The sequence below is a fragment of the Pleurodeles waltl genome, chromosome 4_1 (assembly GCF_031143425.1).
Source record: "Pleurodeles waltl isolate 20211129_DDA chromosome 4_1, aPleWal1.hap1.20221129, whole genome shotgun sequence".
Lineage (NCBI taxonomy): Eukaryota > Metazoa > Chordata > Amphibia > Caudata > Salamandridae > Pleurodeles > Pleurodeles waltl.
Genome location: NC_090442.1, coordinates 178,865,990 through 178,880,855, shown reverse-complemented (window position 1 = coordinate 178,880,855; position 14,866 = coordinate 178,865,990). Strand labels below are relative to the sequence as shown.

Here is a 14,866-nt window from a genome sequence, read left to right as displayed (position 1 = left end):
GTGAAAAAGAAAAGAATCTGAAAAGATTTGATGTTCAAATGAATACGTTTTATGAGAAAGGTAATGGGGAAAAGAAAATTAATGCTAAGATGAGAGAGAAGATTTTGAATTTTTGAAAAGGAAATAAGTGAATTGGGGTTTGTGTGATGACATAATTAGTTATCAGAGGAGGGATTACAGGAGCTGACATTTTTTTGATGGTTTTATTAATCAATAATGTACTGATCACTGATGAATTAATATGTGAAAAACGGGTGACTTTTGTAAATGTCCACCATTATTTTTTTTGTTTTCTACTAAGGCTAATTTAAGCTAAAATTGCAGTTGTTTTCCATTGCTCAATGCTTACTTAAAAGAGTAGCTTATAGACGTTTAGACAGCTACATCTAGTGGGTTTTTGCATTATGCCTTACAAGGTTAGATTAGGGTATTTCTCAAATTTGACTGTCGTATTGTGTAGAAAATTGGCACTAACGTGTGGTTTCTTCCTCGAGGGTTGAAGTAGATGGCAACAATGTTAAATGTTTCTTCCTGAACCTAAGATTCGGATGAGATGGAACAATGGATCCACAGACAAGACAGAAGAGAAGAATAAATTGTTATAAATCAAATTTAGCTAATGATTACATAAATGTAATGTGGACAAATGAAAATTCAGTGTATTATGAATGTATAACTTATAGCTATCTAACTTTAGTTTTATTGGCTGAATGGTATAACACCCCATGTCTTGATCAATCATGAGTTTTGTAGAAATTAATATAATGTTCTGTCACCTATTCCTGGGGATTGTTGTTGTTATTGGGAGAGAGTTGGATTAGTGAAGTGGATTTGCTGTTGATGCAGACCAGACTTTACAAGATTTTTCCAGTGAGATGTAGGCTTGGGGGAGTTACAGATCTACCTACTGATGGTTTCCCTTTGCTGAAGTAATCTTCTTGTTGCTGTTCTATGGGTAACGTATAAATTGTGTATTGTTATATGTTGTTTTACAGTTACCAGCTGATACTCATAAATTAATTGCTGCATAATGATAATTTGTTTTGCTATAACCTGAGCTAGTATATTTTTCCTAAATTTGTGTTACTAAATATTTACATGAAGCCCAACATGTTAATGCTAATCAGTGGTTAGGGAGGAACTTCATCTTCACATGCTCATAACTTATACTGACATTCTTTGATCTTTTGCTCAAATGTATTTCATTTCACTGTTGCAAATATTAGTGTTATTAGGCTGTGTTATAATACTTTAATTCATTTGTTTACTTGCCTTGATTAAACTCAGATATATAAGGCGCTCTAATCAGCCGTTGATGATTGTATATGCTTATCATTTATGTTTGAGAATTATTTTCGTGACTTCAGCATTTTTAATATAGGGAAATAAACTTATAATCCTTCTTAATAAACTGGTGTGGTTATTGCATAGTGATTAGATTATTGATTTCCTGTTTATTATCACATAAATCCTCGACATCCCCTCAAAACAATGCTGTGTCGATCCATTGGCCTAAGGAACAAAATCCACTAATTGGTTTAAGGTAATAGCTGGGATTTCTCAGCGCTGCAGCACTTCCATGTCCAAAATCTCACAAAATAAAAAAATAAAATATAACTGCCATCTTGCCACCCACCCTTCTCTATGCCTTTCTTTCCCTCCTCTTCAGAAGCTCACTGTGCTCACTGGTCTCCAGCACTGCTCTGACAAGCTCTCTGAGAGCCTAGTCAGAGCATCCTGCAATTCCTGTACAACACAGCAACAGTGGTTGACATATAGAAATGCAGATAGGTGAAGCACTGGGATGTTTTTCACCAAGGGATTCTGAGTGACATCAAATAGACAACGAGAACGTTGTCAGTGATTACACCCTTGTAAATCACTTTTTACCCATCCGTAACTTTATGTTCTGTATGGAAACCCAAAAATCATCTTTACCTGCTTTCAAGTGCTACAAAGGAGCACAGAAGTAATGGTGGTGGGGGGTGTGGGGAGAATGGGGGAATACATTACATCAAGTTTGTTTTTTATCCCTCTCCCAAATGTTAAATAAAGTACCCGCCATCCTTATCCAGTCCCTACCTACCACCTTCAATGCCAGTGACAGTCAAAATATGGCTTGTAGGGGGGCAAATGTAGCAGTCCTGACCTTCACATACCCTGCTGAACGACAGCACTGGGCTGCTGTTTACTTGAGGGCACTAACATTCAGAAAGATGTTAAATAAGCAGGCAAGCTTTTACATAAATGATAACTTAAGTAAAAGAAAAGAATCAAATAAGGCGCCTTGCACCACTTAGCTTAAATAATGACTGTGTTCCTAAAGTTATCTTGCAATAAGTAAAAAATTAGAACGTTTACTCAAAATTCAAAAAACGATATCATTAGCATGCAGATCCATTTCACTTTAGTGCATCACATTATATCAATGTGTTAAGTATGTTTTTAATGATCATTTTCAAACCTGAAAGCAGAAATATTCATGCCTCCTCCTGCCCTAACAACAATGCCAAGGGTGAACTAAGAGGCAAGTGGGTTATTAGGTGGAACTCTCTGGGTGGCCTGGGTTGTTATACATGGACAACATTAGTTTATTAAATCAAACATGAAAAAATGTTTTGTACAGCACATATCCTGAAGTCATATTGAGGTGCTTTTATATGTGATCATGAAGATAAAGGGAGCAAAGTGAAACAAAACAATTGCCTAGTTTCACACAATTAGTTCAAAAGATAAAGTCGGATTGTTTCTGTTTATACATTGTGCAATCCCATTTCATTCCAATTCAATAGTCAAGTTAAATTTATTTTTACACTCATCCTCCTCAAGATAGGAATAGCAAGCAGAAAACGATCATACCAAGCTGCTGTAGGGGTATAGCAATTCATATACAGCAAAACAGTATTGTCAAATCTCTGGATCTTCTAGAGACTAGGAGCTTAATTTAAAGGGCAGTATAAAATGCTCAAAATAACTCCATGACTAGCTGACCACATCATTTACATGCTTTGCTTCCCCTATGTCTACCGCCAGGCTTATTTTACTTAAACAAATATACATAAGATAACATATGTGATAGGCAGTGCGTTCTGAGAGAAAAGAGCTCAAACTTACACGTGTTAAAGGAAAAGGAACAATTCAAAATGGATTCTTACAGTACTCCTGCTTTACCCCCACAAAGTCCCACTCCTAACCAGCTGGCATCAATGCAGCCCTCAAGAACACCACAGTCCATGCTTTGTGTTGTGGAACCTAAAAAAATGCTTTGGAGTACCTCTGTTCTAAACCTTCTTCCCTCTCCTGCAGCTATACTTTCAGCTGTACCTCAAAGCAGGCAAGCAGTGCTTCAGTGACAGACTTAACAGCCATGATCTTGATGGCCTTTATGAAGTAGCAACAACGGGTAATGCAGCTGCTACGTCACAGCAGTGAATACCAGATTTGGACTATGGTGTAAACTATAGAGGCATCCCATGAAGCCATGCAATACAGATTTTGTTACCCATTGTTGCTATGCCATAGCAGTGAATTACTGGATTTAGAATCTAGTTATTCGCACTAATGGCTAGCTCTTGAGGGACGTGTATAACATAGTGTATTAGTACAATCACACTGCAGAGCCCCTTTCAAAACAGGTAGCACTCAATGTCAGACATAGGATAACCAAGCCAATAATGGTTTAAAATAACATAAGAACACCTGGGTAAATTAAGCAAGACTAAAATTAGCAGTTTAAAAAAAAATCAAATCTCAAAAACACCCCAAAAGAAATTAAATTAAGGAACACAGTCATTAATCTAAATAAAATCTAAGGCACTTAAAGTCGTTTGGGAGAAGTGAAACAGCCAGTTACCTCAAAAGCTGAGAAAACTTCTGCGTAGTGACAAGTCTCAATAAATCACAATTACATGGTTTGTTATTTTTTCCTACTGTACTGTGACCATTGTTTTTAAAACAACTGGGTCACAGCACAGAACTATTATAACGTTTGCGGTTCACTGGTCTAAACTACTTGGCATTTCCATGCTTCTTTAATAATTGCACAATAAAGGTTCTAAGATTCCAACTGACTTTACATCTCAGATAGGTCTTTTTCATAACAATTCTCTTTAAAGCAAGAACACAAATTAACCATTTCCAGATTCTGTAAGAGTGCAATGTGACAATATTCTAGTGTGGCTATGGCCACACCGACAAAGCACGACTGAGGAAATTTGTTTTTTTCTATAATTTATAACGCACGCAAACTGAGAACTCTATCACCTTTGGGCATAGGTCCAACGACAGGATCAAGCATTTTTTTTTTATTTGCTGTGTTCTGTCACATACTTTGGATTGGTCGACAGTTTTTTTTTGTTTTTTTTAATGTCTGCATACCTAAAAGAAAGGATCTATTGAACAGCCAGCCAAGTTTACAATAATTGATGCTGATAATCCCACAATAGGCCTTTTCGTTAAGGACATATATGCGATGTCCTAATACTGTTCAGACGGCAGGAAATTAGAGAGTGAGACAATAATAATGAGAGCCCAGAGAGAATGAGCACAAACTTATATATATATATATACACACACACATAAAATGGCGAGAAATCGAAAGAATAGAGTTAATCTAATCACATTACGACGCGCACCAGCGTGTAAAGTGTTTATTCGATATTGTAACAGAACTGTGGCTATGTCAGATGACCAAAGCTTTTCCACCGATGGTAGACACGTTCTAACGTCACGCAAAAACAAAGTGAAACTTATTTGATGTGCAAAGCAGACAAGTGCCAGTCCCTCACAATGTGTATAAACAATCACGTGTCAAAGGAAACAGCTGTGAGTTTAGAATCATTCGGAAGCCTAATTAATAGGCTACCTCAGTACTGGCAGCCTCACTGCCATCCCTTTTCCTAGAGGTGAGAAATTATCTTCCGCCCGCCCACTCCCCATCGACCCTATCATTTCATCAAGGACTGATACGACAGAAGTCTGCAGTGATTTGACGTGCGGGCGGCACTGGGCTTCCCCTGCTCACCAGACTCCCCTCCCTCTCCTTACATGCTCTGATCACAGGTCAGCCACGACTTTCGCACTTCCCAAATGTCACCCTGTGTGTTGTTGGAGGCTATGGTAGCACGCATCCCGTGCAGAGAATTCGCCAGCCATGGGCACGGGGGTGGTGGTGGGAGGGGGCAGGCCGCAATTGTCACTTGTACTTTAAGACCCCACTCCTACCAGCGAACAGGAAGGCTTAGTGCATGGGCACCTCGTACCAGAGACACCCCCAGACCTGGACCAAAACAGAATGGATGAAAAACACATCCATCAGCATCTGGAGGGGCGTTAGGGTATACAAGAAGAACCCTAAAACCAGAACCAAGCGCCTACCAACAATTACCATCGCCACCTGACCAACAAAGAATCCGACCACTCATCTGCCAATCGCTCCACGAAGTTACTGCCATCCTTGTATCAGAGCACAGAACCTGCTCCCCCTAAACTTAAGACTAGCCTACCTACTCCCGGTGCTAAACACCAACCACAGTATTGACCGCTCCTAGCGTTTCGCCCGAACCATGGTGTGACACCACCCCTGACACCCAATCAATTGCCAGTCCATGTCACACATCTTACCCCCAGGAGCGCACGATCTGATCACATCCATACTGACTCCCAACAAACAGCTCATCTGCCCTACATCGATGTCATAGGTAATTGACTATCACGATATATCCCCACGTTTAACCCCGTTATATCGCGATCAACTTAACACTACAATCAAATAAGTACAGGGACTCACCCTGGGTGCTGGGCGGCTCGGGCGCTGCTCGGGGGCCTTGCGGCTGCTGGGCCGGCGGGGAGGGAAGCGGATGCTGGGGCCCAGCCGGCACGCTGACGTACCGCTCAGGTGGGGGCAAGCAGCGGCGGCAGAAGGAGTGTAAACAGGGCAGCAGGCAGGGTCCGCGCGAGGTTATATTCTGTTTGCACACCGCGCAGGTATCCAGAAGGTTCAGCGCGGCCCGCTCCCCGCCGCCCTCCTCTGGGCCCTGCCGGCTCTCTGCCTCGTTCTCAGCGCTGAGTGGGGCAGGAGGGGGAGCCGACGCTGGGGCCGATGGTGGCGCCGGGTCAGGGACCACTGCCGGTGGCTCCGGCTCCTTCTCCACGGGGGTGGCGGGAGGCTCCTCCATGACCCACGACGTTACCCCCGGGCGGGTCCGGCCATCAGAGCGCACGCGCGCCTCTTCCTAAACGGACAACAACGGGACAGACGCGCAGCCGTCGCTGTCCTCGAGCACTCTGAATCCAAGCGCAAGCCGCCTCGCCAGCCGTCCGGACTCAACCAATCTGCAGCGCTGCCACGGGGGAGATCAGCGATCCAAAATACGAAAGTGGTAGGTTGGCACTGTTTCCCCTATTCCGGAGCGGCGCAACTCTCTAGCACGCGCAAGAGCTCCGCCTCCAGTTTCTAACCGTCACCGCCTGCTCCGCCTTCCCATTGGGTGGGCGTGACCTGAACAGAACAGAGTAGTCTTCAAAAGACTGTGACATCATCCCCTCGTTGTCAGCTGCTACGTGTTGTCAATATTTGAAGAGATTGAATTAAACAGTGCGGGATGTGGTTTGCACCATGCAAATCCTCTATGCAATTACAAACTGCACTGGAGTGCATGGACCTATGTGTCGAATGAAAAGCTCACTAATTGCTGAGCCCAAGCATGTACCTCATTGCTTCATAAATCATGTAGGTGCTCTTCAACCTCTCACACCTTAGGCTGAATATTTGTGCTAAATTTGGTATCACTGTTGACTATACTAAACCTTTAAATTATCTTTGTGTTTGCAATGTTCCACATGCTTGTAATTATACCCAGGTTTGACTCAAAGGCCTCCTGTTTTTGTTCCACAGGTTTATAGAAGTCTCACTTCAACCATGATTTTTTTTCTGTTACTGTAATTATTCATGTGCCTGAGAATTATCTGTGTTCCTACAGACAGGAACTTTCCAGTCAGGTGCTTTCCAGTGTGATTCATGCAGACTTATACTGGGACTTTCCAGACATGGACTTTTATTCATGTGCCAGAGTGATTCATGTATCACCAATGTGGGGACTTTCCAGTCAGGAACTTTTATTCATGTGCTTGAAGATTATCCATGTGCCTGCAGACAGGGACTTTGCAGCGTAATTCATGTGCCCTTTTAGAAAACACATCCTATAAATAGTCAAACCCCAGGATGCTTGGCTTTATTCCCCCCACCCCCAAAACAAAAAAAAACTAATCCTCCCTCCCACTCTCTTGGATCATCACGCCCTCTTCTCCCGGGTCCAGGCTACCTAGCCTGATCCAAAGAGCAGTTTATCGGACTTCTCCGATCCTCGCATTCCAGAAAAGAGCTGCAGTGAGAGACGATGGGGAATCTTTTTTGCAGCCGGAGCCTTTCAGGAATCGACCAGTTGGTCATTCCGACATGTGAGGGCGTAACCTGCAATGAAAGGAAGAGCAAGCAAAAGAAGAGAAAACAAGGTTAGTGCACTATTATTTGTTTTTCGTCCCCAACAATTCTGCAAAATATAAAAACTTCAAGGCTTGTGAATAATCCCGGCAAACGACTCCCACACTATCTGCTGGAAGTTCAAGAGACTATTTGCGAACTTTTAAAGAGAAAAGGAGATTTCAAAAGTGAAAAAAAGGATGTACAGTCACATAACAAGGGCATATGATGTAATATGCTGCCTGGGAAAAACTGTGAACTGTTCTTCGAAGCTCACTAAAGCAGAGTGAATTTCTGTCCCACAAGAACTAAAGGAGGGCATTGTAGGAGGCTGGCCTGGTTTGTAGTGGTACCAAGGGGTACCTACACTCTGCACCAGGTCCAGTTATCCCTTATTAGTGTAGAAGAGGTGTCTAGCAGCTTAAGCTGATAGAAAAGGTAGCTTAGCAGAGCAGCTTAGGCTGAACTAGGAGACATGCAAAGCTCCTACTATACCACTGGTGTCATATGCACAATATCATAAGAAAACACAATACACAGATATACTAAAAATAAAGGTGCTTTATTTTTATGACAATACGCCAAAATTATCTCAGTGAGTACCCTCAGTATGAGGATAGCAAATATACACAAGATATATGTACACAATACCAAAATTATGCAGTAATAGCAATAGAAAGCAATGCAAGCAATGTACAGTCACAATAGATTGCAATGAGAGCACATAGGTATAGGGGCAACACAAACCATATACTCCAAAAGTGGAATGCGAATAACGTATGGACCCCAAACCTATGTGAGCTTGTAGAGGGTCGCCGGGACTGTAAGAAAACAGCGAGGGTTAGAAAAATAGCCTACCCCAAGACCCTGAAAAGTAGGTGTAAAGTGCACCTAAGTTCCTCAGAGAGCACAGAAGTCGTGATAGGGGAATTCTGCAAGGAAGACCAACACCAGCAATGCAACAACAATCGATTTCCAGACGAGAGTACCTGTGGAACAAGGGGACCAAGTCCAAGAGTCACACTCAAGTCGTGAGTGGGCAGATGCCCAAGAAATGCCAACTGAGGGTGCAAAGAAGCTGCCACCGGATGGTAGAAGCTGTGGATTCTGCTAGAACGAAGAGGACTAGGAACTTCCCCTTTGGAGCATGGATGTCCCACGTCGTGAAGAAGCTTGCAGAGGTGTTTCCACGCAGAAAGACCGCAAACAAGCCTTGCTAGCTGCAAGGGTCGCGGTTAGGGTTTTTGGATGCTGCTGTGGCCCAGGAGGGACCAGGATGTCGCCAATTGCGTGAGGAGACAGAGGGGGCGCCCAGCAAGACAGGGAGCCCTCACAGGAGCAAACAGCACCCGCAGAAGTGCCGGAACAGGCACTACGAAGAAGAGTGAACCGGAGCTCACCTGAAGTCACAAAAGAAGGTCCCACGACGCCGGAGGACAACTCAGGATGTTGTGCACCGCAGGTTAGAGTGTCGGGGACCCAGGCTTGGCTGTGCACAAAGGAAATCGTGGAAGAGTGCACAGGAGCCGGAGCAACTACAAATCACGCAGTACCCAGCAATGCAGTCTAGCGTGGGGAGGCAAGGACTTACCTCCACCAAACTTGGACTGAAGAGTCACTGGACTGTGGGAGTCACTTGGACAGAGTTGCTGAGTTCCAGGGACCACGCTCGTCGTGCTGAGAGGGGACCCAGAGGACTGGTGAAGCAGTCTTTTCGTGCCTGCGGTTGGAGGGGGAAGATTCTGTCGACACACGGGAGATTTCTTCGGATCTTCTAGTGCAGAGAGGAGGCAGACTACCCCCACAGCATGCACCACCAGGAAAACAGTTGAGAAGGCCGCAGGATCAGCGATACAAGGTTGCAGTAGTCGTCTTTGCTACTTTGTTGCGGTTTTGCAGGCGTCCAGAGCAGTCAGCGGTCGATTCCTTGGCAGAAGGTGAAGAGAGAGATGCAGAGGAACTCTGATGAGCTCTTGCATTCGTTATCTAAAGAATTCCCCAAAGCAGAGACCCTAAATAGCCAGAAAAGGAGGTTTGGCTACTTAGGAAGGAGGATAGGCTAGCAACACAGTTAAGAGCCTATCAGAAGGAGTCTCTGACGTCACCTGCTGGCCCTGGCCACTCAGAGCAGTCCAGTGTGCCAGCAGCACCTCTGTTTCCAAGATGGCAGAGGTCTGGAGCACACTGGAGGAGCTCTGGGAGGTGCAGGTCAGGGGAGTGGTCACTCCCCTTTCCTTTGTCCAGTTTCGCGCCAGAGCAGGGCTGGGGGATCCCTGAACCGGTGTAGACTGGCTTATGCAAAGATGGGCACCATCTGTGCCCATCAAAGCATTTCCAGAGGCTGGGGGAGGCTACTCCTCCCCAGCCCTGACACCTTTTTCTAAAGGGAGAGGGTGTAACACCCTCTCTCTGAGGAAGTCCTTTGTTCTGCCTTCCTGGGCCAAGCCTGGCTGGACCCCAGGAGGGCAGAAACCTGTCTGAGGGGTTGGCAGGAGCAGCAGCTGCAGTGAAACCCCGGCAAAGGTAGTTTGGCAGTACCCGGATCTGTGCTAGAGACTCGGGGATCATGGAATTGTCTCACTTCATTGTTCAGACAGACCACAAACATTGGCATTGGGGTGACAATTCCATGATCTTAGACATGTTACATGGCCATGTTCGGAGTTACCATTGTGACGCTATACATATGTAGTGACATATGTATACTGCACGCGTGTAATGGTGTCCCCGCACTCACAAAGTCTGGGGAATTTGCCCTGAACAATGTGGGGGCACCTTGGCTAGTGCCAGGGTGCCCACACACTAAGTAACTTAGCACCCAACCTTTACCAGGTAAAGGTTAGACATATAGGTGACTTATAAGTTACTTAAGTGCAGTGGTAAGTGGCTGTGAAATAACGTGGACGTTATTTCACTTAGGCTGCAGTGGCAGGCCTGTGTAAGAATTGTCAGAGCTCCCTATGGGTGGCAAAAGAAATGCTGCAGCCCATAGGGATCTCCTGGAACCCCAATACCCTGGGTACCTTAGTACCATATACTAGGGAATTATAAGGGTGTTCCAGTATGCCAATGTAAATTGGTGAAATTGGTCACTAGCCTGTTAGTGACAATTTGGAAAGAAATGAGAGAGCATAACCACTGAGGTTCTGGTTAGCAGAGCCTTAGTGAGACAGTTAGTCATCACACAGGGAACACATACAGGGCACACTTATGAGCACTGGGGCCCAGGCTGGCAGAGTCCCGGTGACACATACAACTAAAACAACATATTTACAGTGAAATATGGGGGTAACATGCCAGGCAAGATGGTACTTTCCTACACAACCCCCCCCCAAACCAAGGACAATAAGACTAGCCATGACCTGATGAGTCTTCATTGTCTAAGTGGAAATATCTGGAGAGTCCATCTGCATTGGAGTGGGTACTCCCAGGTCTATGTTCCACTGTATAGTCCATTCCCTGTAGAGATATGGACAGAGATATGGACCACCTCAACAATTTAGGGTTTTCAAATTTCATCTGTTTTAGCCAAAGTAGAGGTTTGTGGTCTGTCTGAACAATGAAGTGAGTGCCAAACAGGTATGGCCTCAACTTCTTCAGTGCCCAGACCACAGCAAAGGCTTCCCTCTCTATGGCAGACCAACACTTTTCTCTAGGGGTCAACCTCCTGCTGATAAAAGCAACAGGTTGATCCTGGCCCTCAGAATTGAGTTGTGATAAGACTGCCCCTACCCCTAATTCAGATGCATCAGTTTGAACAATGAATTTCTTGGAGTAACAAGGGCGTTTTAGGACAGGTGCAGAGCACATGGCCTGTTTCAGCTCCTCAAAAGCTTTCTGACAGCTAGCTGTCCATAATACCTTTTTAGGCATTTTCTTAGATGTGAGGTCATTAAGAGGGGCTGTTATGGAGCCATAGTTCTTTATGAACCTCCTGTAGTACCCAGTGAGGCCTAAGAAGGCTCTCACCTGAGTCTGAGTTGTAGGAGGAACCCAATCTATAATAGTTTGGATTTTCCCCTGAAGTGGTGCAATCTGTTCTCCACCTACAAGGTGTCCCAGATAAACCACTTTCCCCTGCCCTATCTGGCACTTTGAAGCCTTGATAGTGAGGCCTGCCTTTTGCAGGGCCTCCAAAACTTTCCACAGGTGGACCAGGTGATCATCCCAGGTGGAGCTAAAGACAGTTATATCATCTAGATATGCTGCACTAAAAGCCTCCAACCTTTGCAGGACTGTATTTACCAACCTCTGAAAAGTGGCAGGTGCATATTTCAACCCAAAAGGCATTACTGTAAATTGGTAGTGCCCTCCAATGGTTGAAAATGCAGTTTTTGCTTTAGCATCCTCTGATAACTTGATCTGCCAATAACCTGCAGTCAAATCAAAGGTGCTTAGATACTTGGCAGATGCCAGTGTATCTATTAGCTTATCTGCCCTGGGTATAGGGTGAGCATCAGTTTTAGTTACCTGGTTGAGACCTCTATAATCTACACAAAATCTAATTTCCTTCTTTCCATCTTTGGATTGAGGTTTTGGTACAAGTACCACAGGAGAGGCCCATTGATTTTCAGAGTGCTCAACCACTCCCAGTTCAAGCATTTTCTGAACCTCTTGTTTTATGCAGTCCCTGACATGGTCAGGCTGCCTATAGATCTTACTTTTAACAGGCAAGCTGTCTCCAGTATCTATAGTGTGCTCACACCAAGAAGTGGTGCCTGGCACAGTAGAAAAGAGTTCAGAAAACTGACCCAGGAGATTTATGCAGTGGTCTTTCTGCTCAGCAGTAAGACAATCTGCTAAAACTACACCTTTCACTAGAGCATCTTGTTCTGTGGAAGAGAAGAGATCAGGGAGAGGGTCACTCTCTTCTTCCTGTCCTTCATCTGTTGCCATGAGCAGGGTGAGTTCAGCCCTGTCATAGTAGGGTTTTAGGCGATTGACATGGAGCACCCTAAGGGGACTCCTGGCAGTGCCTAAGTCAACCAGGTAGGTGACTACTCCCTTTTTTTCAACAATAATGTGGGGACCACTCCATTTGTCTTGGAGTGCTCTTGGGGCCACAGGCTCCAAGACCCACACTTTCTGCCGTGGTTGGTACTGAATCAGAACAGCATTCTGGTTATGCCATTGCTTTTGGAGCTCTTGTCTGGCCTGAAGGTTTTTACTGGCCTTTTTCATGTACTCAGCCATTCTTGATCTTAGGCCAAGTACATAGTCCACTATGTCTTACTTAGGAGCTTTTAAAGGTTGTTCCCAACCCTCCTTCACAAGTGTTAGAGGACCTCTTACAGGGTGTCCAAATAGGAGTTCAAAGGGGCTGAAACCCACTCCTTTCTGGGGTACCTCCCTGTAAGCAAAGAGGAGGCAAGGTAACAGGACATCCCATCTCCTCCGGAGTTTTTCAGGGAGTCCCATTATCATTCCTTTGAGAGTTTTATTCAAGCTCTCAACCAGTCCATTTGTTTGTGGATGATAAGGTGTGGTGAATTTGTATGTCACACCACATTCCTTCCACATGGCCTTTAAGTAAGCAGACATAAAGTTGCTACCCCTGTCTGATACCACCTCTTTTGGGAAGCCCACCCTGAAAAAGATTCCCAGGAGGGCCTTTGCCACTGCAGGAGCTGTAGTGGTCCTTAGAGGAATTGCTTCAGGATATCTGGTGGCATGGTCCACTACCACCAAAATAAACTTATTGCCTGAAGCAGTAGGAGGGTCAAGGGGGCCAACTATGTCAACCCCTACCCTTTCAAAGGGGCCCCCAACCACAGGTAGTGGAATAAGGGGAGCCTTTGGGGTGCCACCTGTTTTACCACTGGCTTGACAGGTTTTACAGGACTTACAAAATTCCTTTGTGTCCTCTGACATTCTAGGCCAATGAAACAAGGGAACAAGTCTGTCCCATGTTTTCATTTGCCCCAAATGTCCAGCCAAGGGAATGTTGTGGGCTAGAGTTAGGAGGAACTCTCTGTATTGCAGGGGAATCACCAATCTCCTGGCTGCTCCAGGTTTTGGATCCCTTGCTTCAGTATACAAGAGGTTGTCCTCCCAGTAAACTCTGTGAGAGTCACTGACATCCCCATTCTGCAGTTTGACAGCTTGCTGTCTTAGACCCTCTAGTGTGGGGCAGGTCTGCTGTGCCACACTCAGCTCCTCCCTGGCAGGCCCCCCTCCACCCAAAAGCTCTGCAGTGTCTGCTTCCAGCTCCTCTGGTGAAGGTTCTGCACAGGGTGGAAATTCTTCTTCCTCAGAAGTTGAATCCACTGTAGAGGGAGGGATAGTAGGTAGGGATTTACCTTTACTAACCCTAGCTTTAGGGAGCACTTGGTCCATTGTTCCAGGATCCAAGTCACCCTGTCCTTTTTGCTTTTTGGCCTGAGCCCTTGTCAAAGCAAAAATATGCCCAGGAATGCCCATCATTGCTGCATGAGCCTCCAACTCCACTTCTACCCAAGCTGATGTCTCTAAATCGTTTCCTAGTAGACAGTCCACAGGTAAATCTGAGGCAACCACAACTTTCTTTGGACCAGTAACCCCCCACCCCCCCAGTTGAGATTCACAACAGCCATGGGGTGGCTAAGAGTGTTGTTATGAGCCTCAGTCACTTCAGGGTGGACCGGTTTCTCTATTACCATTGTAACACTGGCACCTGTGTCCCTGTAGGCCTGAACCTCAACACCATTTATTAGGGGAAGTTGCTTGTACTTATCCATATTAAGGGGACAAGCAACCAAGGTGGCCAAATCAATGGCACCTTCAGAGACTAACACAGCCTCTGTGGTCTCCCTAACAAGACCAACCCCAACTAAATTACCAAAAGTGAGCCCAGCTACTCCCTTGGTTTGGCTATTAGTAGGTTTGCTCCCACCACCACTGCTATTACTAGGGGCACTAGGTGTAGCAGCAGGGGTTGTAGTGGTGGGAGGCTTAGTGCTTTTCTTTGGACAACTGGCATCAGTTGTCCAATGGTCTTTTACTTTACATAAATAGCACCATGGTTTCTTTACTTGATTTGAAGAGGATTTGGGCCCACCACCCCCACCACAGTGTTTTTGTGGGCCTGATGAAGACTCATTTTTAGATTTGTCCCCACCCTTGTCAGAAGACTTACCATCCTTCTGCTTGCCATCCTTGTCACCCCCTGTATGAACTTTTCTGTTCACTCTTGTTCTGACCCATTTGTCTGCCTTCTTTCCCAATTCTTGGGGAGAGGTCAGATCTGAGTCTACTAGATACTGGTGCAACAAATCAGACACACAATTATTAAGAATATGCTCTCTCAGGATTAAGTTATACAGGCTTTCATAGTCAGAAACTTTACTGCTATGTAACCACCCCTCCAAGGCCTTCACTGAATGGTCAACAAAGTCTACCCAGTCTTGT

At 45.1% G+C, this 14,866-nt stretch overlaps 1 protein-coding gene across 1 annotated transcript in view; it reads right to left on the bottom strand.

The window, feature by feature from the left end:
* TRIM24 (tripartite motif containing 24) overlaps positions 1-6,456 on the bottom strand; it is a 659,378-nt gene extending 652,922 nt beyond the window's left edge. The window contains exon 1 of the mRNA XM_069227983.1: positions 5,789-6,456. Within this exon, the coding sequence (XP_069084084.1) occupies positions 5,789-6,176 (388 nt within the window). The 5' untranslated portion in view covers positions 6,177-6,456. The remainder of the gene's footprint in view (positions 1-5,788) is intronic.
* Between the last annotated feature and the right edge of the window lie 8,410 nt (positions 6,457-14,866).